The sequence below is a fragment of the Nicotiana attenuata genome, unplaced genomic scaffold (assembly GCF_001879085.1).
Source record: "Nicotiana attenuata strain UT unplaced genomic scaffold, NIATTr2, whole genome shotgun sequence".
NCBI lineage: Eukaryota > Viridiplantae > Streptophyta > Magnoliopsida > Solanales > Solanaceae > Nicotiana > Nicotiana attenuata.
The window spans coordinates 320,569-348,337 of NW_017670512.1; the positions used below are offsets into that span (position 1 = coordinate 320,569).

General features: G+C 39.2%; 2 protein-coding genes across 2 annotated transcripts; both read right to left on the reverse strand.

The window, feature by feature from the left end:
* Positions 1-16,780: 16,780 nt before the first annotated feature.
* Positions 16,781-25,467, reverse strand: LOC109240413 (photosystem II stability/assembly factor HCF136, chloroplastic). The gene is made up of 9 exons (XM_019407050.1): positions 25,028-25,467; positions 24,036-24,271; positions 21,529-21,659; positions 20,786-20,918; positions 20,493-20,615; positions 19,343-19,417; positions 18,688-18,803; positions 17,101-17,186; positions 16,781-17,027 (listed from the first exon to the last, which is right to left on the reverse strand). Exons 1-8 carry the CDS (start codon positions 25,350-25,352, stop codon positions 17,120-17,122), a joined length of 1,206 nt encoding a protein of 401 aa, XP_019262595.1. The 5' UTR covers positions 25,353-25,467; the 3' UTR covers positions 16,781-17,027; positions 17,101-17,119.
* On the reverse strand, positions 21,781-22,500 carry LOC109240408 (the record flags this gene model as incomplete). Its single annotated transcript, XM_019407045.1, has 1 exon — positions 21,781-22,500. A coding segment is annotated over one exon (504 nt), but the record flags the coding sequence as incomplete, so codon positions are not given.
* Positions 25,468-27,769: the final 2,302 nt, after the last annotated feature.

Consider the following 27,769-nt stretch of genomic DNA (forward strand, 5'->3'; position numbering starts at 1 on the left):
CAACCGGTGTAGACACAAAAACAGGACTAACAAGAGAGTAACGAGGCATACTCAAGTACGATGCAAAATATGAAGACACATATAAATAATTAGAACTCGGATCAAGCAACACCGAAGCATTTCTATGACCGACTAAGATAATACCTATAATGACTGACTAGACTGGCCTAATAGAATGACCTCTACTAAAAGAACCTCTGCCACTTGAAGTACCATTAGAACCTCGAATGCTGACTAGACTAGCCTAATAGAATGACCTCTACCAAAAAAACCCCTGATTCCAAATGAGGCACCACTGAAAACACCAAAATGACGAGGCATCTTAATAGATGTCGCCTCTCTCTATCTCTCCGCCACGAATTTGCTCAATCCTCCTAGTAATCTCAACCACCTAAGTAAATGAAGTCTTAGTCTCGGCGTCCCTAGCTATTTGTAGTCTAATACCATAAGCAAGCCCCTGTTTGAATCTCCACACCTTCTCCCTCTCAGTATGGATTAGGATAGCTACATGACGAGACAAATCTACAAATCTCATCTCATACTAGGTGACTTTCATACCACCCTGCTAAAGGCTCTCGGCCATGTAGCCCATCTCTTTGAGTGAGGAGGACAAACTTCTCCAAGAATAGCTATGAAAACTAGGCCCAAGTAAGAGGGGGTGAGCCTCTTGGTCTTCCCATCTCATAGGTCTGCCACCACTTCTTGTCCAAACCATGGATATGAAAGACATTGAAATCAACTCCATTGGACTCAACTAGTCCCAAAATGTGCAATATTTCATGATAATGGTCCAAGAACTCCTGGGACCCTTTGAAGGCGCACCACTAAAGTGAGGAGGAAACAACTTCTAGAACCTATCCATCCTCTTTAGCTCATCAGCTAATATCACAGGCCTAACCTTAGGTTGTTTTGCAATACTAGGCTGAACCACCCTAACTAGTAGCACCCCTGGGGTCAGATACCCATGTACCATCTGCTCTGGAGTATGAGTAGCGTGCGTAAGTTCCTACACTAGCCTGAGAGGGGACTGGTGCCATAAGGAGCACACCTGCCTGAACCATCCTCTCCATAAGGCCAACCCTGCGAACTAAGGCATCCTGAAGCACTAGTGTAGTGATTAACCCCTCTAAAACCTGATCTAGTCCTACTGGCTAGGGGTGGGCATAAAATCCGAAAAACCGAATTCCGAACCGGACCGAATTAATTCGGTATTTCGGTTTCAGTTTTTTCGGTATTTCTGTCTAATTTGGTATTACATTTTCGGTATTTCGGTATGGTCCTCGGTATTAGGATCTTGAAATTTTGGTATATCGAAATACCGAATTACCGAATTTTTAAAGACTTTTTTTAAAATTGGGCCTATAGTTAGCTACTACACTGCCCAACGCCCCAGCCCAACAATTTCTAATCTAATTCCCATCCCACTGCCCACTCCAGCGCCCCAACCCAAGCCCACTCTCTATTTTTTGTCTTTCATTCAATTAGGGTCTAAAGATTAGGGCATTAGGCAGTCACAACTCACAACTCAAAACTCACTCCTCACTCCTCAAAAATTCAATTAGGATTTAGGGATCGGTTGCTGTTTCAGAAATTCCGAGCAAACAAAGACCAAAATTCAAAGAGATCGGATGCTGCTATAGTGCTACTGTCACATGTTTGTTGAATAATGAATAGTGGATTAAGCCATTAAGGCATTAAGCCACAAGAATGTGAGTAGCGAAATGCTGCTACAGTAGATGCCATTATGCCAGCATGTAGCGAAATGGCTACTGTTCAATTTCATGTGTATTTACTTCTTTCTACTTATTTCTTTCTGACGAAATGGTTGTTGAACTTCATTGTTCTGTTGTTCAATTTCATTGTATTTGTATTTCTTGGCTGAACAGTTAGACGGTAGAGCATTGAACATAGGAGAATTGTCACTCGTTAGTGTTGCTTATTTAGCGAATATTAAATCGAAACCATACCGAACCAAAATAATAAATACCGAACCGTACCGAAATACTTTGGTACGGTATTTGGTATATACAATTGATAAACCGAATACCGAAATACCAAATCGAAATTCTTAAATACCGAACCGAAATACCGTATGCCCACCCCTACTACTGGCTCATCCTGAACTGGAATCTCAACATATGGAGCTATCTAAGGCTCGACTTATGTTGCTTTAGCATGAGAGTGAGTAGCTACAGGTGCTGTTACACGTGCTCTAGGTTGGACTTTACCTCTGCCTTTGCCCATACCCATGCTCTAGCCTTTACCCCTGGTAGTGGCTACAACCTGGGGCTCTGGCTCCTGCTATGTTGTGGCTGAAGCACGTATCCTCACAATCTGTGAGAGAATGAGAGTAACAATTTGAACTTTAGGATTGAACAAAACTGCATGATAGAGAAAGAAAGAAAGGGAAGTTTCCTAAAAGCCTTATAGCCTATCGAAGATAAGTACAGACATCTCCATACCGATCCTCAAGACTCTACATAGCTTGCTCATGACTCGTGAGACCTATGCAACCTAATGCTCTTATACCTACTTGTCGGAACCCAAAATCCCAAACAAAAGGTCATGATAGAACCTAACACCTCTTGTTAGGCACGGCAACACTTAACAATAAATTAAGAAGCAAGGTTAACAGTTAACAATATTTAATATAGATAAAGAGTGAAAGCTGAAAAATACGTTATAAGTCTAAAACCAAATACTATCTAGTCTATTCCCTAAGATTTGGTATCACATAGTGCATGAGCTACTAAGAGCACTAAATACAAAGTCGCAAGGAATATAATACTGTCAAATACAATAAACAATAATGGAGATAATGGAAAGGTGACTCTAAGGCCTGCGAACAAGTGTGCACCTCTACCTCAGTGGCCTGTCTAGTAGCATCTAAGCATCTCTCAACACTCTATTGGCACCAATGTCCGAATATGCATAAGAAGTGTAGAAGTATAGTATGAGTACAGTCGACCCAATATAAAATATCGAGCCTAACCTTGACGAGGCTATGACAAGACACTTACCATATATAAACCTATACAATTAATAAGCAATAGAAATGGCAAGAGATATAACAATAAATATAATAGGAATAAAGGTAGAAAATAGTAAAAGGATCCAATAATTAACAGAAGTAATAACTATGTTTCTTGAATAACACAACCAAAATGTTTTCTGCAGTTCAAATCAAAGGGTAAGAAAAAATATCCATGAACAACATAGCCAAAACCAACAAAGGAAGAATATATCACAAAATAACACCAGAATTCATAACATCTACATTGTGGTGCACAACCCGATCTAACATACAAAAACTTCTATTATGGCAACAACCTTATTCCATGGCCATATTAGTGTTGTAGCGAGCAACCCGATCCTTATCATAGCAATGTTGTAGTGGCAACCCAATCTAACATAACATACCAATCCATATAGAAACATCCAATAAATAACCAAACATGGCGAGGTTCATAATATGATATCGAGGAGAATAGATATGCATAATTCATTAAGGAAAAGATGAACTCACATAACTCAACTAAAACTCAAACAAGGTCATAAACACGTGAAGAATCAAGTGATCACACAATCCAACATAGCATAGGTGAATAAGGCATGAAATAAGTATAGACATGTTACAATTAAAGGCATATAACAAGTAAAGACATGAAACAAGTATAGACATGAAACAAATATAGGCATGTACCAAGTAAAGGCATGAAACAAGTAAAGGCATTTAATTGGTAAATGTATGAAATATGTAAAGACATGAAATCAGTAAAGGCATGAACAAACTAGTTCTACCTGTATGATTTAACCCATGACAACGCATATACACTCATCACCTTGTATATACTCTGCCCCCAACACATAAAGCCCGTAACAAATAGACCCAATCATATCCTAGTTTAACCACGATACTTATCTCTTTCCAAAATAAAATCAACAATCCAACACTACTTTCCTTTTAGAATAAGCCTCCAAACCACTCGAATCTAGTCAAATAATACCCAAATAAGTCAAAAGAAGATTTAAAAATTACTCTAGTATAAAAATGGTTTGATCTTCAACATATTTGGAAAAGTCAACAAAAACCCAACCCTAGCCCACTTGGTCGAAATCCAAAATCAAGATCAAATCCTAATTACCCCTTCATCTCTGAGTCAAAATATGTGATCTGTTTTGAGATCCGACCTCAAGTCGAGGTCTAAATTTGTAAAATACAAAATCTTAACTTTCTACCAAAAAATCTTATTTCTACTCTATGAAATCCTAGATTAAGGGATGAAAATCTATGGAAAATAATAAAAATTAATCAAAAACAGGTTCTAAGGGTCTCACAAGTCACGAGCAAGCCTAGTAGAGTTTTGTGGATCGATACAGAGACGTCAGTATGTATCTGCGAGATACTATAGAGCTTTAGGAACTTTCCCTTTCTTGGTTCCTCATCATGCATTGATTATTGTCTAAGTCCAAATCATCCCCTTCTCCTCTCTCATATATGGTGAGAACGCGCGCTTCAGTAGTAGGAGCAGGTGAGGGAGAGGATGTACCACCAGTTATATCCATAAGAGGTAGGGCTCAAAGTAGGGCCAAGGCCCCCGCTAGGGATCACACAGTCATAGCTAAAGGTGGAGCATCCAGCAGAACCCGTGACCACGCTAGAAAAGTTGCAGCAGAGACGCATAAGGACCATACAGAGAATAAAATTATGCATGATCACGTTGAGGCTCCAATACCCACTCAGCATCTAGAGGGTTTTATTGTTGCACCAGTATTTCAAGACGCTATGGACAAGATGGTCAGTTTCATTGAAGCCTTGACTTGGGTTGGAGTGGTCCTAGTGGCCCCATCCACATGTCAAATTGGAGGGGGAGCTCAAACCCTGTTACCCGTACTCCGGAGAAGGCAATATTGATGTTTCAAACACCAGGAGTATATCCAGTTGGTAACGAGTAGCCTATTGTAGCAGCTAGACTTGAAATTATGCATGTCATGTCTTCTGAGGAGCAGAATAGGATGGAGAGGTTTCAGAGATTACATCATCCTCACTTCGAGGGTGGTTCTTCAGAGGATGCCCCGGATTTTCTTGACAGATGTCATCACATGCTTCACAATTTAGGTTTGGTAGAGTCCAATAGGGTGAATTCATTATATTTCAGCTGAGAGGGGCTGCTAGGAGATAGTGGCAGATGATCTACATAGGCCAGAGGGTTCATCTCCTCTTACTTGGACTCAGTTTTTGCACTTTTTTCTTTAGAGGTACATACCAGTCAGCAAGAGGGATGAGTTGAGAGGCCAATTCGAGCATCCTCATTAGGATCTTATATCAGTGACTGAGTATGGGGTGAGATTCACAGAATTGTCTCGTCATGCTGCTTTCTTGATCCCTACCAAGGAAGAGAAGGTAAAGTAATTTATTGAGGATTTGAATACATCAAGGTTGATATGGTGCGGGAGTCAGTGATTGGGACTACATTCAGGCTGGGGAGATAGCTTAGAGGATCGAGCATATTTGCAGTCAGGGGAGAAAGGCCATGATGAGAGATAAGAGCTTTTGTCGTTCTGTTAGTTTCGGTGGCACCTCATCTGGAGGTATAGGTCAGTTTGGCAGAGGCCATCATGGTAAGTAAGCTTATTCTACAAAACGTGTAGCCCATGATGCAGTGGCTCGACCACCTTTCAGCACTCTAGTTCCATCATCTTTTAGTGCTTTTCTAGTGAGTTTGTATCGTGCTTCATCTATTCAGGATTCTTCTAGTGTGTATTTGGGTCACCAGGGTAGATTCAGGTTCAGCAGCCTCAGTCAGCTAGAGGTTGTTATGAGTGTGGAGAGTTCGACCATATGAGGAAGTATTGCCCCGGGCTTGGTAGAGGCACAACCCCTCAGAGTTCCTAGTCAGTGGTTCCCACACAAATTACATCACCCCCTGCCCACTCAGCTAGAGAGGGGGGACATGCAAGTAGAGGTCCCCTAGAGGAGGGGTTTAGGTAGGTAAAGGTCAGGCTCGTTATTAAGCTTTTTCGGGTAGAACTGAGGCAGTTGCCTTAGATAGTGTGATTACAGATATGGTTTATGATGATTTTGTGTTGTTTGATCTAACGTCTACTTATTCATATGTGGAATCATATTTTGCTCCTTATTTGGATATGCCTCATGGTTCTCTTGGTATTCTTTTTCATTTATCAACACGTGTTGGTGATTCTATTGTAGTAGATTGCATATATGTCTTGTGTGGCCACCATTGGGGCCTATGAGACTAGGGTTGATCTTCTATTGATTAATATGGTAGACTTTAATTTTGGAAATGGATTGGCTATCTTCGTATTATGCTAATCTTGATTATCACACTAAGACTGTGACATTGGCTATGCCAGGATTACCAAGGTTAGAATGGAGGGGTTCTCTTGGTCATATCCTTAGTAGAGTGATTTTATTTCTGAAAGGTTCAGCGGATATTTAAGAAGGGTGTTTGGAATATCTGGCTTTTGTTAGGCATGCTAGTGATGAGACTCCTATTATTCATTTAGTCCAAGTAGTGTGGCAGTTTTCGGATGTGTTTCTTGCAGACCTACTAAGTATGCCACCTGATAAGGATATTGATTTTGGTGTCGGGAACTCAACCCATATTTATACCCCCATACCGTATGGCTTTTGCTAAGTTCAAAAAGTTGAAGGAGCATTTGTAAGAGTTGTTGGATAAGGGATTCATTAGATCAAGTATTTCTCCTAGGGGATCACTTGTGTTATTTGTGAAGAAGATGGATGGTTCTAAGAGGATGTGCATTGATTATAGGAAGTTGAACAAGGTCACTATCAAGAACAAGTATTCATTGCCTCGTACTGATAAGGGATTCATTAGATCGAGTGTTTCTCCTTGGGTGCACTGGTATTGTTTGTAAAGAAGAATGATCGTTCTAAGAGGATGTGGATTGATTTTAGGTAGTTGAACAAGGTAACTATCAAGAACAAGTATCCACTGCCTCTTATTGATGATTTGTTTTATCATCTCCAAGAAGCCACGATGTTCTCGAAGATTGATTTGAGGTTGGGTTATCAATAGTTGAAGATTAGGGCTTTGGACATCCCTAAGACGGCTTTCAGGACTCGATATGGACACTTTTGGTTTGGCGTATGCCCCAGCAGCTTTCATTCATTTGATCAACAGTGTGTTTCAACCATACTTAGATACTTTTGTCATTGTTTTCAATTACGACGTCTTGGTATATTCCCATAGTGGTAAGGAGCAGGAGTAACATTCGAGGATTCTGCTTCAGATTCTAAGAGAAAAGAAGTTGTATGCTAAGTTTTGCAAGTGCGAGTATTAGTTGGACTAGGTGGATTTCTAGGGCCACATGGTGTCTAGTTATGGTATCAAGGTAGATTCCTAGAATATTGAGGTAGTTCAAAGTTGGCCTAGACCTCCTATAGCTACAGAGATCATAAGTTTCTTGGGTTTGGCAGGCTACTATCGACACTTTGTGGAAGGTTTTCATCTATTGCAACTTCATGACCAAGCTGACTTATAAGGGTACTCCATTCAGATGGTCTGATGAGAGCTTCTAGAATCTCAAGATTGCTTTAACTACAACTCCAGTTTTAGTATTGCCCTCAGGATCGGCAATGTATACTGCCTTGGTTATGTGTTGATGCAGGATGGTAGGGTGATTGCTTATGCGCCGTACTAGTAGAAGACCCATGAGAAGAATTTTTCTTGTTCATGATTTAGAGTTAGCAGCTATTGTGCACGCGCTCAAGATTTTGGAGGTATTACTTGTATGGTGTGTCATGAAAGATTTACATTGATCATCGGAGTCTCCAACATTTATTCAAGCAAAAGCATTTGAATTTGAGACGGCAAAGGTAGTTAGAGTTGTTGAAATATTATGATATCACTATCTTTTATCATCCGGGTAAGAGGGATGTGGTGGCGTATGCCTTGAGTAGAAAGGTTGAGAGGATGGGGAGTTTGGAATTTATTCTAGCTGTGGAGAGGCCTTTGGATATAGATGTTCAGCTTGGACAATAGATTCGTGGGGTTGGATATTTCTTAGCCTAATAAAGTTCTTGCTTTGTTGTTGCACAATCATCCTTGTTTGAGGGCATTAAGGCTCGCCAGTATGATTATCCTCATTTTCTTATCTTTAATTACACGATATTGCGAGGTGGTCATTGGTGATGATGGTGTATTGCGACTTTATGGTCGGATTTGCATTTCTAATATGGATGGTTTGTGGAAGTTGCTTCTTGATGAGGCTCACAGTCCATGGTATTCTATTCATATAGGTGCTACGAAGATGTATCGCGACTTAAATAAGCTTTATTGGTGGCAGAGGACGAAGAAAGACATTGTTAGACATGTTTCACGATTTCTAAATTGTCAGCAGGTCAAGTATGAGCATCAGAAACTAGGTGGTTTGGCAGATAGTGATACTGGGGTGGAAATGGGAACATATTACAACGGACTTTGTGGTAGGATTACAATGGACCTTGAGGAAGTTTTATGTTGTTTGGGCCGTTGTGGACAGACTAACAAAGTCTGTGCATTTCATTCCAGTCATGACTTCTTACACTTCAGGGAAGTTGGCTAAGATCTACATCAAGAGATTGTCCATTTGCATGTGGTGCATATTTTTTCATCTCAGATCGGGGTACCCAATTCACATTGCATCTTTGGAGAGTTGCTCAGCGAGACTTGGGCTCGTAGGTAGAGGTTAGCACCGCATTTCACCCACAAAGGGATGTGTAGTCCGAGAGGACCATTCATTTCCTTGAGGATATATTGAGAGCCTATGTTATTTATTTTGGAGACCATTGGGATCAATTTATACAATTTGCAAAGTTTTCTTACAACAACAACAGTCCAGTATCTAGATGGCTTCGTATGAGGCTTATATGGGAGGCAATGTCGTTCTCCGGTTGGTTGGTTTTAGCCTGATGAGGCTAGGTTATTGGGTACATATTTGGTTCGTGATGCTTTGAAAAGGTGAAGTTAATTTAGGAGCGGCTATGTACAATTCAGTCCGGATTGAAGAGTTATACTGATAGGAAGGTTCGTGATGTGGCTTTTATGGAGGGTGAAAAGGTTCTTCTTAGATTTTTGCCTATGAAGGGAGTGATGAGAGTTAGGAAGAAGGACAAGTTGAGCCCTCAGTATATTGGCCCATTTAAGGTTTTAGAGAGAGTTGGTCAGGTGACTTACAGACTTGTTTTGCCACCTAGTTTTTTGGGAGTTCACCTGGTATTTCATGTTTCCATGCTTCGGAAGTATTATGAAGACCAGTCACATATGTTTGATTTCAGTTCAATGCAGTTAGATGGGAATCTGACTTATGATTTAGAGCAGTGGCCATTCTAGATAGGCAGGTTCAAATGCTGAGGTCGAAACAGATTTCATTAGTGAAGGTTCAATAGATAGGTCAACTGGTCGAGGAAGCGACTTGGGAGACCGGACATGATATCAAGAGCAGATATTCTCATCTTTTTAGCAATCCAGCTATGATTCTAAACTTGTTTGAGGAGGAATGTTTGTTTAAAAGAGAGGAATGTAACGACCCGGCCGGTCGTATTATGTATTAGAGCCATGTTCCCCTATTTGATACTTCCTCTATGTTTGTTTTACATTTTATGACTTGCGGGAATGGTTGGTTTGGTTTTGGGAAGGTTTGAGAGTGAATTGGAATACTTAGTTCTATTTTTGGAAGCTTAAGTTGTAAGAGTTGACCAAGGTTTGACTTTTTAGTATACAACCTTGGATTGGTGATTTGATGGGTCTAGTAGGTTTGTATGGTGATTTTGGACTTTTTCATATGTTCAAAATAGGATTTGGAGGTTCCTAGAAGGTTGTGGCTCTATTTGCCGAAAGTTGGCGATTTGAAGAATTGGAGAGTGTATAGGTTTGATCGATAGTTGACTTTGACTGTAACCTTATTCAACTGGCGATAATCAATACGCATGCACATAGAACCATCCTTCTTCTCAAACAAGACTGGAGCACCCCAAGGCGACACACTGGGCTGAATGAAGCCCTTATTAAGCAACTCTTGCAACTACTTATTTAACTCATTTAAATCTGTTGGGGCCATACGATATGGTGGAATAGAAATGGGCTGAGTGCCCGGTAACAAATCAATGCCAAAATCGATATCTCTATCGGGCGGCATGCTTGGAAAATCCGCTGGAAATACATCGGGATATCCCTCACTACCAGAACTGACTCAACGGTAGGAGTATCAACACTGACACCCCTCACGAAGGCTAGATAAGCATTACACCCCTTCTCAACCATCCGCTGAGCCTTTAGAAATGAGATAACCCTGCTAGGAACATAATCTAAAGCACCTCTCCACTCGATCTCTGGTAAACCTGGCATAGCCATCGTCACAGTCTTGGCGTGACAATCGAGAATAGCATGATAGGGCGACAACCAGTCCATGCCCAAAATAATATCAAAATCTATCATACTGAGCAACAATAGATTGGCTCTGGTCTCAAAACCGCCAAGAACAACAAAACATAACCGGTACACAAAGTCAACACCAATAGAATCTCCCACGTGTGTAGACACATATACAAGAGAACTTAAAGAATCACGGGATACACCCTATTATAGAGCAAAGTAAGATGACACATAGGAATAAGTGGAGCCTGGATCAAATAAGACTGATGCATCTCTATGACAAACTGGAACAATACCTGTGATGACTTAGTCGGATGCAACTGCCTCTGTCCTAGCAGGAAGAGCATAATATATGGTCTGGCCTCCCCCTCCAGGGTGACCTCTACCTGTATGACCTCCACCTCGAGCTTGTTGTGCAGGTGGAGTGGCAACTGGTGCGGTAACCATGGCCTGAGGACCCGGTAGAATACGCAGAGCCCGAGTAGTCTGTGGAGGTGCACCCCTCCTGAGTTTGGGGCAATCCCTCACCATATGACGAGTGTCACTCAAAATAAGCTCTCGGAGGACATGACTATTGTGACTGGCTCGAGTCTGATCGACTGGACTAGCCGCTAAAAGCACCTCGTGCAGGAGGTGCACTAGACAATAGCGGTGCATAATAGGGAACCCGAGGCCTAGGAGTGGTCGAAATACCACTGGAAGCTGGAAGTGCTAAATGAACAGGGCGGCTCGCAATGCCCCGCACGAGCACCACTATATGTTCGAGAATCTTGAGGCCTCATGGACTCCCTCTCTTTTCTCTCCCGGGCCCACATACCCTTCAATCTCCTAGCGATCTCCACTACCTGCTGGTATGCGATGTCCATCTCTAGCTCTCGGTCCATGCTAAATTTGATACCAAGGTTGAGCCCCTCGATAAATCGACGGACTCGCTCTCTAATAGTAGCAACTAGGGTCAGTGCATGTGTGGACAAATCACTAAACCGGACTACATACTCCGGTACGATCATAGCACCCTGGTACAATTTCTCAAACTTTGTGCGCCATGCATTCCCGAGACTCTGGGGAACAAACTCCCTCAAGAACATATCTGAGAACTGAACCCAAGTGAGTCAAGCTGCCTCGGCCAGACTACCCAACTCATACGCTCGCCACCACCGATTAGCCGCTCCCTTAAGCCAGAATGTAGTGAAAGCAACCCCACTCGACTCCATAATACCCATAGTACGGAGGATACGGTGGCATTTTTCAAGAAAACCCTGGCCGTCCTCCGAATCCAAACCGCTGAAAGTAGGAGTGTGGTACTTCTTGTACCTCTCGAGCTTGAGTTGCTCCCCCTCAGAAGTTGCTGCCCTAACCTCGAGCTGAACTAGGGCGACCGCTTGTACTGTATGACCTCTAGGACCTGGTCAACTTGGACCCTCTGCTCTGGGGGTACTGGAGATGGGAGTCTGTGCTCCTCCCCCGGCCTGAGATGTGGCAGGAGCAAGTGAGATCAACCCACCTGAGCTAGAGTTCCAGACATGCTGAGAAACTAAGCGAGGGTCTCCTAAAGTTCTGGGGCAGTAACAGACATCTCAAGTGCCTGCTCTTCAACTAGAGCTACTGGTGGCTCCTCTGTAGCAGCTCGTGCAGGTGCTCTGGTTGCACCATGTGGACGTCATTGGCCTCTACCTGGCCCCGGCATCTCGCGGCTCTAGCAGGAGAGGGGGGTTTGGTCATCCGTTCCAGCTGTACGTGTCCTCACCATCTGCGAGAGAATAAAAAGACAGAAATTTAGAATCACAAAATCAACAAATTCGCACGATAAGGAATCAAAGAAGTGAAGCTTTTCCTAACAGTTCCATATCCTACCGAAGATAAGTACATACGTCTCTGTACCGATCTGCGAACTCTACTAAACCTGCTTGTGATTAGTAACATCTATGAACCTAGAGCTCTGATACCAACTTGTCACGACCCCAGTTTTCCTCCATAAGATGTCGTGATGGCACCAAGTATCTAAGACTAAGTAAGCCTAACAAACATGCGGAAGTGACTGAAACAATAATTTAAAAATCTCAAAACTCAACAACATATATAAAGAGAAGTCTCTACAACTCAATGTGTTTACAATAGACCAAAACCCGGCGTAATACAAGTCACAAGCTCTATGACAATACCGAAATCATTCCTATACAACTGTGTCTAGTAAAGAAGGATAAACATAAAAAGGGATAGAAGAGGACTCTGAGGCCTGCGGACGCGGGCAGGTGTACCTTGAATTCTCCAAATGCGAACTCAGCTCACTAGTGCCGGGACTGATAGAAAGTACCTGGATCTGCACATAAAGATATGCATAAGCGTAACCACAATAGTACCCAGTAAGTGCCAAGCCTAACTTTGGTAGAGTGTGACGAGGTCAGGGCAAAGCCCTACTGGAAATAATAAGGAACAGGACGAAAGATATAACAATATAATGACAATGATAATAGAAATGAAACAAATAAGGAGTTTACCAAAAGTTAACTACACAGAATCAAGGCAGATAATACAACATGGAAGGAAACAAGGATTGACGTGTTAAGGAAACAAACAACCAAAGACAAGTACAGCAAATAGATAAAGATCAACAAGGGCCACTAACGAGGTACCGCCTCGTAGTCCCAAAGTAACTCACAGTCTTTACTTATATCACCGCGGGAGCCTTTACATTTAATTTTGAAAATTATTTTTCCCGAAATAGCATCCCGCGTTTTAGCCCACCTTATCACACTGCATGGCTTCTAGTAGTTCCCCAACTATCACGCATATCAAGCCCACCTTATCTCACCACATGCGATTCAACCCCTAGATCTTATACCACCGCATGCGTATCAATATCACAACATATCACAAATCACACCTCAAGTGCCCAATATCACAACTTTCCAGATAAACCAAACAATAACAGAATTTCACAATAAGGAGCCCTCGGCTCAACCACAATGTACACAAAATCTCAACAATAACAACCGGAAGAGTAACTCAATAGAATGATATTTCACAACTTAGCACTTTGCCTCAATAGGAATCACGTCCTTTGCAACTCAATACCAATTTCAAAAACAAGATATTCTAAAAATAGCAATTTAAAGTAAAGAATTCAATAGTTAAATAATGAATATGGGATAAAGAAAATAAGAACTTTAACTAAACATGTAGAGCAATTAGCAAATAAGAGATAAGACAAGTAGACGTGTGAAATTAGACCAAAAATGAGGACTATAACATGTTAAGGCAACTCAATTAAGGCATGGAAAGGATCTACATAGGTCAAATCGAAAATTTTCCACATTTAGCCCGTGTACACACTCATCACCTTGCGTACACGGCTTTCACATATCACTATTATCACAAACAACACCAATCCTAAGGGGTAGTCCCCCCCCCCCCCACAAGGTTAGGTAAGTCATTTACCTCGAACCACGCTAAATCAATCCAATAGTAGGCTTTTCCCTCGATTATCCAACTCCGAACGGCTCGAACATAGCCAAAGCAATTTTATACTATAAATATAACTATAGGAAAATAATTCAAATAATGAAATTACGATCCTTGCAAAGAATTATAAAGTCAACCCAGGTCCACGTCTCGGATAATTATAAGTTCGATATCGAGTCCAACCATACAAGAATTACTCAAATTTGACCTCATTTCGCCTTTCAAAACTCAAAAATTTAGTCTAAGAAGTTTCTACCATTTTTTTTAAATTTCCAACTCAAACTACTAATTTAATGAAGAAATTAACAATAGATTATTGCAAATTAACCAAAACTTAGTTAGGGTCGCCTCCCACCGAGCTCTCTAAGTCCAAAATGTGAAATATGAGATAAACCCTCGATTTTAGAATTTTAAGTCTGCTGCCAGTGGATTACTTTTTGCGAACGCGAAAAATGCCTCGCGTTCGCGAAGCACAATAATGCTACTGCCCAAATTAACACTACTCAAACACGAAAGTCCACTGGCAAATGTGACACACCGGCTCCTGAAGCTACACAATCGCGGTCCCCTACACGCGATCGCAATGAACAAAACACGTGGACCTGTAGCCCCCAAATTCTTCTACACGAAAGCGACTTTCTTCACGCGTTCGCGATTCACTGGAAGCCAACCTTCCGTGATCGTAGACCCATTCTCGCGATCGCATAGAGCGAATTTCCCCTAGTGCCAAACTACTCTTTGCAGCGTTAATCCACTCGCGATCGCATATAAGAAAACCAGAAGCACCAGATTCAGCAATCATCCATGTTCCGAAATGCGCCGAACATGGTCCGAATTACACCCGTGGCCCACGGGACCTCAACCAAATATACCAACAAGTCCTAATACATCATGCGAACACGCTCGAAGCATCAAATCACATCAAACAATACTAGAATCACGAATTGCACATCGATTCAAGCCTAAGGAATTATGAACTTTTGAATTCTGAAACCAATGCCAATTCATACCAATACAACTCCGATTGACTCCAAATTTGGCACGCAAGTCATAAATAATATTATGGACCTATTCCAACTTTCGAAATTGGGATCCGACCCCATATCAATAAAGTCAACTCCTGGTCAAACTATTCAAATCCTTTCAACTTTCCAACTTTCGCTAATTCACATCGAAACGACCTATGGACCTCCAAATCAACATCCGGACGCGCTTCTAAGACCGAAATCACTATACAGAGCTATTGCAACCATCAAAAATTTATTTCCAAGTTGTCTTCATAAAAGTCAAACTACGGTCAACTCCTACAACTTAAACCTCTAACTTAGGGACTATGTGTCCTATTTCACTCTGAAACTCCCCCGAAACCACAATCAAACACTCCAAAAAGTCACGTACCCACAATATAACATAGAGGAAGCATAAATTAGAGGATCGGGGCTAAAACACTCAAAATGGCCGGTCGGGTCGTTACATATTGATACGCATGCAGTGGTATGAGGGTTGATATTGAAACGCATGCGGTGAGATAAGGTGAGATTTATACCTGTGTTGCTAGTAAGGGAATTACTTGAAGGTCACAGAGTGAGATGAGGGAGCTAAAGCGCTTGTAGCTATTTCGGAAAAAATATTTTTAAAATAAATGCAAGGCTCACGCGGTGATATGAGGAAATTTGTGATTGTAACTTTTGAAATGTGAATATGAGGTGCGATACCTCGAATGTGATTCTTGTTGTGCATTTTATGTTGAAAAGGCTTGTTGGTTGGAACAGTTATTATCTTTCCTTCTTTCGTTTACTTGTATTATACGATATTTGATCACTTTTTGTTCTTACCATATGATCCCTCTTCGTTGTCTTTTATTGCCTTAATATCTGTTGTTAGCCTTACATCATTGTATTGTTCAGTTGTCATCATTTCTTTGTTTTCTGCTATTAGACTATATTAATATTCTGTTCAGGTTTTTATGTCTAGTAGGTGTTATGACCTGACCTCGTCAATATTCTACCGAGGTTAGGCTTGATACTTACTGGGTAACGTTGTGGTATATTCATGCTACGCTTCTATACATTTATGTGCATATCCAGGTACTTCTGCTTGTGTTGGACGTCAGTAAGTTGACCCAGAGATTTTGGAGACTTCAAGGTATACCTGTTTGATGCTCGCGGGCCTCGGAGTTACCTTTTGTTATTGCTTTTACTACTGTTTATTTTCGTATCAAACAGAGTTGTATTTAGAAATTACTAGTGCATTTTATGTAGAGCTTATGACTCAGTTCCACCGGTTTTGGGAATTTTGTACCTGTTAATCCGTTTTGGTTTTATTGTGAAAATTATCAGTTTAATTTTATATCTTGTTTGTTAATTCTGTTAAATTCTCAATGATTGTTAGGCTTACTTAGAGACTAGGTGCCATCACGATATCATAAGATGAGAATTTGGGATGGTGAGTCGTGACACTTATACATTGGCAAAGTTCATAAAAAATGGGCTTGCTTTTGTATAAATAACATCAGGACGGGAAGAAATGTCTTTCTCAAGTACTAGCTTTGGTTAGCTCTTTCCGACTAAAATATTATCTGCAAATCAGCTTCCACTAGCATGTATAATCAAGCTAAGATTGTGACGAGAAAGTTTGTGTTTGTTCCCTGCCAAGGGAGGCCACCATTCAACCAACAGAGTAGCGGCGGTGATAGCTGTTCTAAGAAGGCAATAGTTGGTAAGCTCGTGATGGATGCAAATGCAAACATTACAAAGGATGATATCTCCTCTTTGCTCATCAACAATTAGAAAGAGATAGTTGGCAAGCTTTTTATCAATGACGATGGGCAGATTCTTGCTTGGTTACAAGTTGGTGAAAGTATGAGGCAGATTTTGGTTGGGGAAAACCAATTTGGGTGAGCTTGAAGGAAGAAGACATGATTGAGTTTGAACAAGATCAGGACATTCTATCTTTACATTTTCTGAGTTGTAAAGCCAAGATTCTCAAAGTTTAATTTGTTTGACAAGTACAGTATATCATAATACAATTCAGAAGATAATCTAAACCCTATGAACACTTCCCTTTGTTATGGTGATCATCAGCAAAGAATTAAACAAGTATATATAAAGTTCAAATTACACTTCTTCAGTTTCAAGTATCTGCTTTCAAAATTGCTTCTTCGCTAACCTGCACAAGACCATCAGATGAATAATTTGTTTGACCTTATTATAATTACTAGTTTTCTGGAACCTCATTGTACCTTGGTTTTATCATTGTATCTACCCAAGATACTTGAGTAAAACACCATCGTTCCCCAGTACAAATCCCTGGTTGTCATTGATAAACCTGCATAACAATGTTTCACAATATCATGAAGATAAGATTTTAAAATCACATGTACAGACAGCAGACCACAACTTTATCCTCAATTAAGTTTTCATGTGGAATCTAATAACGAAAGGCTGAATACATACGGAGACACTTAAAGTTGGCACGATTTTTCATTTAGACATCTGAACTTAGGGGTGTTCCTAATGAGCACGTACATTACATGAACTTTGTTTCAATTAGGCACTTCTATCTGAGTTGACACAGAGTGAGTTTCACCCAATATAGGCGCGTGAAAAGCCCAAAAAACAGTCTTTTTTTTGTCTTTTTTATTTCCTTCTTCTTTTCTTTATGTCCACCACCATTGCCTCCTCCACTTTCACCATTTTCTTTTTCTTCTGTATCAGTGTCACTACTCATATCCAATTGAAGATAAAGCAATTAATTTAAGCTTAAGCTCTCAAATTCAATCATCTTTCCGTTACAGAACTCTCAATTACTTTAAGCAATTAATTTAAGCTTAAGCTCTCAAATTCAATTACTAGCTAATGCTTCGAATTCACCTTTCCGTTACAGAACTCTCAGTTAGCTTGTACCAGACCAAACAACCGGCCGCCGGCAAGCTCCCCCTCCTCACCACCAAATCCTCCGCCACCCTCCTTTCTAACCCCCATCGCCGAACCCTTCTTCTTCACCCCACCCATCTCCAGCTGTCACTCTTCTGCAGGAGCAGCCCCCCCAATTGATTAAAACTGAAATGAGACCGAGGTCTTCATTTCAAATCGAAACACCATTAATGGGGTCTTTAAAAAGCTTGAAGGTTTAAAATGGGTTACTTGATTTGATGAAAGTTTGTGAAATTAATGTTGGGGTTGCCTTCGGGTCGTCTTGGGGAATCTTTAGCTGAAGTTATAACAAATTTGGAGGAGTTTTTCTTAAAAGTTTGGATTAAAATCTTGGTTGGAACAAGAACACACATGAAGATAGTGAAGAACACCAAGAACACACCTTAAATAGATTTAACATAGTTTTCCCTCTCTTTTTTAACTCAAAAAGATATATGTCCACATTTTATTCGCCATTTGCCACATCAGCAGCGAGTGTATTGCACAGACTTTGTAAGTTTCACTAATTGTCAAAAGAGTGTCTAATTGGAACAAAGTTCGTGTAATGTACGTGCTCATTAGGAACACCCCTAAGTTCAGGTATCTAAACGAAAAACCGTGCCAACTTTAAGTGTCTCCATATGTATTCAGCCAATAACGAAACGAAGGCTGACTTTTAAAATAAAAGGTGTGGGTGGGACAACATGGAATTATCTATAGCAGTTTACTCACACTTCATTATAGACAGCAAACTAAATAGACCAGCTTAAAGACTGAAGGCTGGCATATATATGTGGGGTGGAAAGGAACAGAAAATTTCGAGGTGGAATTCAAACCACCAGAGGAAAGTAAAAATTCAAACATGAGAATTTAGCGGTTGATTGTGGAAGAAAAGGTCAGCTTGTAGAGCTTACTTCACCGAATAAAGATTCGCAGCAATATTATCAGCTGCTTTGTCACGAATCCATGTCTTGCCGCCATTTTTGGTCTTCAATAAAATCCCACTTCCACCAGCAGCCCATGCCTCATCCTGAGTACCAAACAAATTAATTAATACATGAACAGCAGAAAAATGATTTAGTACAAAATGTAGGAACTAATTAAGTCCCAATTGAGGAAGTGCAGTTCATCAAACATCTTTTCTCTTGGTCTGTCCATATATTAAAATAAAATCAGGCAAGTCAATCAGAAATCATAATCTTACTTATTATAAAAATAATTCTGAAATTACTACCTTTTCATTTAACGTAGTATCAGTTGGAATGGCGAATTACCCATTCAATCTTATTTCTGTTGCAACAATAAACTAGCAGCCAATAATTACATGCATTCCTATTGCTAATTCAGCTCGTGTAAGTGATCGAACTATAATGACTAAATAGCACCACAGCCCTTCCCCTGAACGAGCAGGAGAAATTAATGAAACTGGTGATTCAAGATATCTTCAGGGAATGGTGCCTTTTGGGAGCATTTAAATTTCAGCAACATTAAGTGATTCATCATCAAGAATTCACCCCAAACTCACTCATGTAGTCTATTATGTTTGATTCAAGGCAACCATGCATATACCTGTGAGCGGTAGCCGACATCAAGAATGCCAAAACCACGGCTTTGTACAGAAACTTCTTCAAAGTCCTCCGATAACTGGAGATCAAGGACAATTTTCTTCATTATATGCAAAAGAAGATAAAGAAACCAGAGTAGCTACAGATAGCAAGAGCTCATACTGTAGAACCAAGTAAAAGGACCGTAACCTGTATAAGTAATAAAATGGTAAGTTTATGATCTGCCAAGACATAAGTGCGTGCACCAATTTTGGGTTTATCAAATAACCCAAGCAACACCACTCTATTCTCTGCCATTATGAGACTTTGAGCCCTTCATTCAACCATTATGCTGCTTTATTGCATAGAAAACCAGTAGTTTTATATCTAGCCTAAGAAACCCCATCCAGTCAACCTCATGTCATGTGCTTAACTAGGATTCTTGACCAGTCTCCCAAATGCAGTTAACTGAATTTTATTTTTATTTTTTTTGTAGGTAGAGTTATTTTAATAAAAAAGATATTACGCGTCCAGGAGTACTGTTCCTAGCAACTTAGCTCAATAGATATCATGACCAGTTTGTTAGATGTGGAATGGAATATCTTGCTCTTCTACCCATAGAGGTCCTCTATACAGATTTGACATGTTACATTTATGTTGACGTGAGAATACTTTCATGTACTTTGCTCAAATAGAAGAGAACTATTGCAGTGAAGGATCATTCATTCTAGAGTAAGATAATGAGTTCTTTTATTAACTTGCAGGAGATGGATATTTGTTTCTTATAGCAATTAAAGCCAGAGTTAAAATAAGACATTTAGGTAATATACAAGGTTTAATATTGTTGAGTTGTGTCCCACATCGATGGGTTATGGGTATCTTGGTCTCCTTATATGGTCTTGGGCAATCCTCACCTCACAAGCTAGCTTTTGGGGTTGAGTTAGGCCCAAGGTTCATCTTATCAGATATCAAAGTAAACTTAGGAGAAATTGGAAGATCATAAAAATTGTCTCCTTTTACAGAAATTGGACACAGCATCTTCTGAAAAGATTTTAAGGAAATTGATTGCTTCAACCGAGATACCAAGGGAATTGAGTGCACAAATAGGACATGCTACACTTCATCCTATCCGAACAAGAAATATTTATTTCATGCTAGGATCTTAATTTACTAACCCCTGTGCCCTTGCTGAGGTATAGCCCTCCACCACGCACGAGTAGCCAAAGACCACCATCAGCCCTCCAGCCCATGTTTTGGATTCTTCTAGCCACAGCTCTGTTATGCGGTTGCCAGTACGCCTGCAATGTAGTATATATACAACTAATTATATGTATAAAAATATACGACCTTTTTGGACATGAATAATCTTTTTCAAGAAATTTCAGCGCAACAATTGATGCCTACAGAAGGCAAATGAGCTTGTTAATTCACAAAAATATGAAAAGAATACATGTCAAAGAAACCATACCTGCCCTGGCTCCCAGGTCAAATAGAAGTTACCACGGCTTGAAACAGCTACATAACGTCCATCAGGAGAGCGATTAACAGTACTGAAAGTGCCTGTATAGTAACTGGCACCACTAATGCCACTAGAAACTGTTCTGCAATTTTAATAAGGATGTCTGTCATTTCACCTTATAAAGAAGAAACAAAAATAAGCTTCACAAGTAAGTTAATCATAAACCCTGGTCTTAACTATTTTTTGCCGTCACATATGACCTAAGCCAGCATCTAAATTGATTAGGTGCTAAATCCAACAGAATAACACTTTTTATCGAAAGATAGGGATTAGCTCGTCAAAGACCATTTGGGTAGCATCATCTTGTTTAGTGAAGTATCAGCAGTTAAAGCACCACCAGTTAACTATCAGTAGTTAAGCTATTTTCCAGAAAAGTAGAAAGAAAAACATGAGAGTAGAGAACATTCAAGAGTGACCCAGATAATAGGTTATACCAAGTACACATTACCTAAACAAAGAGTGAAAAACCCGCCTTTTTAGTTACTAAGTATTTGGTTTTTCTTTTTCTTTTCATTAATTAACCTCAAACTGAAATATATCTGTTCGTTGAGTTGGTCTCATTTTATTGTAGAAGTAGCGCATCAAACTCAAATCAACATTTTACACTCCAGCCTGATGCGTCACAGCTAACCAGAAAAACATGTCTACATAAAGCATTTCACAATTATGGAGTTCACCTTCTCAAAGATTACCTATTAAGGGTAGCGGACACAGTTTCTTGTATAGCAGCCTTCCAGTTGTATCCCTTGTTCGATGTAACATATATTGCACCTTCGTCAGTTACCATTTCTGCACTTTTTTCTCCAGTTGCCTTGATATAAACCTGTATATCAAGATGATTTCTTTCCTTAAGATTAGTAGCAAGAACAAACAGAAGAAAGATAGTCGGATTCTGTGCCTTGAGATATAAGTTGAGTCAAAGTTCCATTATTGAAACAAAGGTATAGAGGAACAAGAATTAGTTACCAGAAAAGAAAGGTACAGAGGAGCAAGAATGCTGCACAATCAACATAAGACCAATACACATTAATAAATTCTCTTTCTTTAAGCTCAATGTCAAATCAACATAAATAGAAAGCGGAGATTCCACCAAAATCACTACTTATCATAGTTGCTATCTTACTTAATGGCTTATATTTCAGATCCTAAAAAGCAAGCTATTATTGGGAGTTGCAGCTCGCAATGCGCTTCTTAGGCTTGTATTTCCCCATTATTTCATCAATTGTTGGAACACGACATTGATTGTCTGATCGCTTAATATCCCCATAAACAGCCATCTCAATCTTGTCAAGGTCTTCATCACTGAAGTTGATGTCACAAGAATATCCTTTCAACTGTGTTGTGCTAATAGCAACCTTGTCTGCTTTAGATCTATTCACCCTTGTTTGAAGAATTTGACAGTTCTCTGCCACAGAATCACCACCTTTAGAGAAGGGAACGATGTGATCATACTCAAAGCAAAGGCAACCTAGGCAGCTGTGGAATCGCTTGCCAACAATGTTGCCAGCTACATCTTTTCTCCACCTCTCAGGATCTCGACCTGGAACCTTCTCGGCTGTGTCCCAGCATTTCTTTCTAGCCTCCAAGTCAAAAAATCTAGGCCTCCCTTCCTTGTTGTCACTGGTAACACCACCATTATTAACGGTGAGCTGATACAAAAGCAAAGGTTATCTCTTTCTTGCTTCTTAACTTCCATTTTCCCAGCCCCATGGGAGGGAGTTGAGAGGAGAAATGATGCTTCTCTAGTCTGATGGACAGCAGGAATGTTAAACAAGATTCTGTATTTTCCTTTGTTAATTCAATTTTGCCCCCTTGTTGTGTATTTTGAGAAATGCTTTACTAAGCAGACAGATTAAGAGATCAGTGTAGAGGGTATTTACGTTAGTAAACAAGAATGTTTTCTGTGGCATGCTCCGATTTGAAGGTAGGAGTAAAGAAAGGTACTATTCTAGTTTCTGGAAATTTACTCAGAATCACTTATAAGACAAACTATAGAAAGTGAAAAGTTACATCAACACCTGCACCTTTTCGGCGCAGCATGTTTCGGGTAACAGTGATCTCGGAACAAAGCATCATTCCTCAGTTTCAGTATGTCTTTCAAGTAAATAGTACAAAATGCGCCTCGAGCTCTTACTGAACAGAGTTTCAAACAACAGTTGACACTTATAAAGCAAAATGACAATATTCTGCCACAGTTGAAGTGCTAGCAAGGAGTTCTTAAGCAACACACAAAGGAAGGGGGTGGAGGACAGAGAGAGAGGGAGGGAGACAGATAAAAACTTATATAAAATTAAAGAACAGATAGTTCAGATGAATGTATGTCGTCCTTAATTTTGTCTTATAATTCATTTGACTAAGAGTAAATGTTAAACTTGATAAGCTAGGATGCAATCAGATGCCAAAGCGGCAGATAGAAAGGGCATTTTTAACCCATAGAAACAACTTGCTAGGCTCTATTATGTGCCAATGCTTCAGCGCAGACTAAGATGATACATTTGAACTCTAAACTGATATATAGGGGCACTCACACCAGAGCAGAGTGTACTGAGAATAAGGTCCTGCAAACATTCTGACGGAAGTCATGCCAACAGTATAAAGCACGACTCTACATCTGCGTCCTACTCGTCAGAGTTGTCTTAATTCTAAGAATTTGATACTTTTTTTTCACTCTTGACTTTTTACTTTTTGCAACCTGCTTGCATCATTAATAAGTTTACATCCAGCAACATTGTCATTTCTCGACTAGACATATATAAGTCACTACATGAAAGATAACCAGTGATTGTCAACACTCCAAATGGCTAGTAATTTTCATATCGCTCTCACAAACATTACTTACTCTTCGTGCTTCCTATAGAAGAATGTGGATGAAAAATACGGTCATTGGACAATTTTCTCCCGAATTATTTTTGACAAAGAGTTTAGGCAAAACAAAAATATCTAGATAGTTTTTTGTGAAATTTCGTGAGTGTTCGCAAAAAGTTGTGCCTCGGGGAAGTTCTCAACCAAGTTTGTAAGAGAGAAATTTTTGAGGAAAACTTAAAACTAAGACCAAACCATATTTAATCGAAAAACTTTCCACAAAAATCAAAATATTTACATCGAAGCACTAAACCATATGTATACAGTAACCCCAAAAGTATAATGGGTTGTCAGAGATGAGCTCAATTGAAGAAGAATTGAAGAATTTAATGCTTACCATGTCACCAGGAAGTTGAGAACTCAAAGGTATCCGCTGCCAGGTTTCACCAGCATCGGAAGTATACAACAAGATTGCTGGTTTTCCAATAATCCACCCTTCCTTGCCTTTGAAGCTAATAGAATTAAACCTATAATTGAAATCTTCCTCTTCGGCAGAAGCTATAGATCTTGATGCCCAAGTACTTCCTCCATCCTTTGTTTCCAAAATAGTTTGCCTGGTCCCCAGTAGAAAACCTGGCAAAGCATGATTTTCCACAATTGTTCCACTAATAAACACAAATCTTTAACTCAATGCACAAAGCACACGGCATTGAAGTAAACAATTATCACAAAGGACGATATCCCATCATTGTTCAACTAAACTAAGAAAAAAGTTCTTAAACGTAAAGCACAACACCGCGAGGCTGTGCATGATGGTATCTCATCACTGTTAAATGAAATTAAGTACAAACCTTAAACTCAATGCACACTGCCATGAGGCTGTCAACGATGCATAGATGATTTGCCATCACTGTTTGACTAAAGTTAGTACAATTCTCAACATAATGCATTAGATCCTAAGGTTTTTGAGTATTCTTATATCTTCAAAAAGAATGATTAGAACTTCCCACCATCATCAATTAGCTAAATTAAGCACAATTCCCTAACTTACAACCACCACATTCTAGGGATTTGAGCATACTTAGGTCAAATTTAATGTAATTTTTAAAGAAGATCTCTTATCCATTCGTCGTTCTTAATTTGAGAGCTACTGTCAGACATTTACATACTGTTTCCTCTGATACCAATTTGTTGGGCTAAGCTGGTCCAAGCCTCATTTCTTAGCAACCTATTTGTACACCCAACTAAACATTTGAAGAAAAAAATGCTTGCAAGTTAAAACATTTTGCAGTTTCCTCCGTACCAAACACACTCTATTCAGTTAAGCAAAAATCGATAAACTCAATGCAGCATTGAGAGCAGTTATGGAAGAGAATGAATAACACAAACCGTGAGTGGGGTCATCGGGAACAAAGGCAATGTCGAGAAGGACGACACCAGGGTCAATAGGAAGATAAACTCTTTCCCATTCAGAGAGAGGCACCTCGTCAGCTTTAGCGGGGAGAGGTGAGATTCCGGCTCCGAGCAATGGCGGTAGTGCAATGGCAGCAGCAGTCTCAGCGATTAACTGCCTGCGGTTAATACTAGCTGATGCTCTTGGTACCAACCGAGGAAGCTGATGAGGCGAAGCAGCAGCAGAAGAAGAAGAAGAAGAAATGGTGTTAGAAGTAGGTTTGAGAGGAGTGAAAATGGAGTTCCAGCAAGAACATGCCATTGTTTTTGTTATGTTTGGTGCTCTCACTCTTATCCGAATGGAAGGAATGAAAGAAAGAGAATTGCTGTTGCTTTTTCCAAACAGCTTCGCGGGAGGTTTGAAGCATACGTATTCCCTAAACATTACGAGTGGTCATGAATTCGTTATCTAAGGGGCCACCTTCTCCTCAACAGGCTGGAATATTCTTCTTCTATAAAAAAAAATATTTTATAAATACATAGCGAAACTATATATGAATTCCTTCTTTGCTTTTACCTTTTGTTTGGGATGAATGACACAATTACTCATAAAAATAATTTTCTCTTTTTTCTCGTTTTTTTTTGTTTTTAGGAATAATTTCACATAAATACAATTCACACACCTGACTGCAATATAATAGCCTAGATACTATTTTGCAAATCTATAGCCCAAAAAATAATAGGCTAATTCCCGAAAAATAACTTATTTCACACAATCAACTACGGTTATTACTCCCTCTTTATACAACCAGTTGTTTTCATACACTATTATGTGCAATTGCTTAAGCAATCCAACATGATAAAAGAAAAATAAAAACTTGGTAAATGAATTGTGGAATCCGTACAAATCTTTTTTATACAGCACATACACGAAAAAAGAAGAAGAGAAGGAAGTGTCAAACTTCCGTAGAGGCCTCTTACACACTAATAATGTATATACATCCTTATAAACTGAAAAATATATATAATTATACAACATTATACACAAATATATACATTTATACACAATTATACAGTACTGTATAACTTGTATAAACATGTATAATAGTGTATAAGAGGTGTTTGTATATTCATATACACAATTATACACTATTATACAGTGTTTATACAAACTGCTACATAGTTATGTCCAATCCTCGAGCTGTAGTAGAAGGTATTGGATGATTCAACTCGTCTATAGGTTAGCAATTTTGCGCCAACGATTCGGAATTCAACGCACAGATACGATACACCAAATTTCAGATTCGAGACTTCAAGGAGGATAACACACATATAACAGGAATCAATAACTTGCGATGAGCCAAGAAGGTCCACAAGCTTAAGAACAAGCAAGTCTGGAGCTTTCTGCTTCATCGTATTGAAGATTGATTTAGCTTCCGATCTTTTCTCCTCGGAGCTCGACCAGACATTGGAAATTAAGGTTTCAAACTGCAAAGAGTCAGACCCAATTTCAAAAATCTTCAATATTCTTCTGCTTGCCATCATGGACGACGGAGTAGGAGCCCAAGCCTTCTTCGAGCCATTGATGGCAGAACTGCGTAAGGGGTAGGGGAGGGGGATAGCGGGGGCTAGGTTAAGAGAGGATGAGGGATCTATGTGGGTTGGAAAGAAAGAAGCGAGAGGCGGTGAGAGAGAATTTGGTGTGCTGGGAATGAAGAAAGAAGAAAATAATAAAAACCCTAAAAGTGTGTCTTTAATAATGGGCTACAGGCTGAAAAGTTTCTTTCAAGTTATGTACAACATGGGCTAAATAGGATAAGAGCTTCATATCTGGGCCATTTTCGGCTGGACTGTTAGACCAAGTGACAAGGGCCGTAATTCTTTCTTCTTTTTTATTGCTTTGCTTCTTTCCCTTTTTCCTTCTTTTCTTTCTTTTCCTTTTCTCGTTTTTTTATATCTTTTTTCTTCTTTTCTGTTCATTTATTTTTTTGCCCATATCATATTATTATTATTATTATTATTATTATTATTATTATTATTATTATTATTATTATTATTATTATTATTCACACTCAATTTTGGCTTTTTTTTCTTTTGTTTATTTTCTTTATTTGTTGTTTTTTATTCTAATTTTATTTAACTCCTTTTTTCTTTTATTTTATTTCTCTTCATAATCTAATTTCATTGGCTCTTTTTTCTCTTTTTTATTCTTCTTCTTTTTTATACAATAAGAAAAGATAACTGATAAAGTAAATATTTATTCACCTTTTTTAATATAACCGGTACAATATATATTTTTGTCTTTTTTTCTTAGTTTTAATTCAATTATTAGAACAACTTATACACTATAACTGTTTCTCTTCTCTTTTTTGTTTTTATTTTATTTTTTATTATTATTTATTATTATTTCAAATTATTCCTTTTTTTCATAATCTCTGCACAATGTTTTTGCTCCTTTATTTTTATTCTTTTTGTTTATTTGTATTTTTTATATATTAGTTTTTAAAAAAATAACTTAATTTAGCATATAGTATATCAAAAATAATATATTAGTAGCAGTTGACGTATATTATTGCAGTATACTATGATACCCGCATGCTAGATATCATATACTGACTGGATATATAATATTGAATACTCTATTAGAAAATTGAAAATTAAAAAATGACCCATTGAATTTTGTTTTGTTTTTGAAAAATTAAAAAAATACCAAATTTAACTATATCAATTAATTATATA

Coding starts and splice junctions, on each gene's coding strand:
- LOC109240413 (XM_019407050.1), bottom strand. CDS start 25,352: ATGGCATGTTCTTGCTGGAACTCCATTTTCACTCCTCTCAAACCTACT. Junction 24,272..25,027: donor TCCCGATGACCCCACTCACG/GTTTGTGTTATT, acceptor ATGCTTTGCCAG/GTTTTCTACTGGGGACCAGG. Junction 20,919..21,528: donor GTGTCCGCTACCCTTAATAG/GTAATCTTTGAG, acceptor TTAAAATTGCAG/AACAGTTTCTAGTGGCATTA.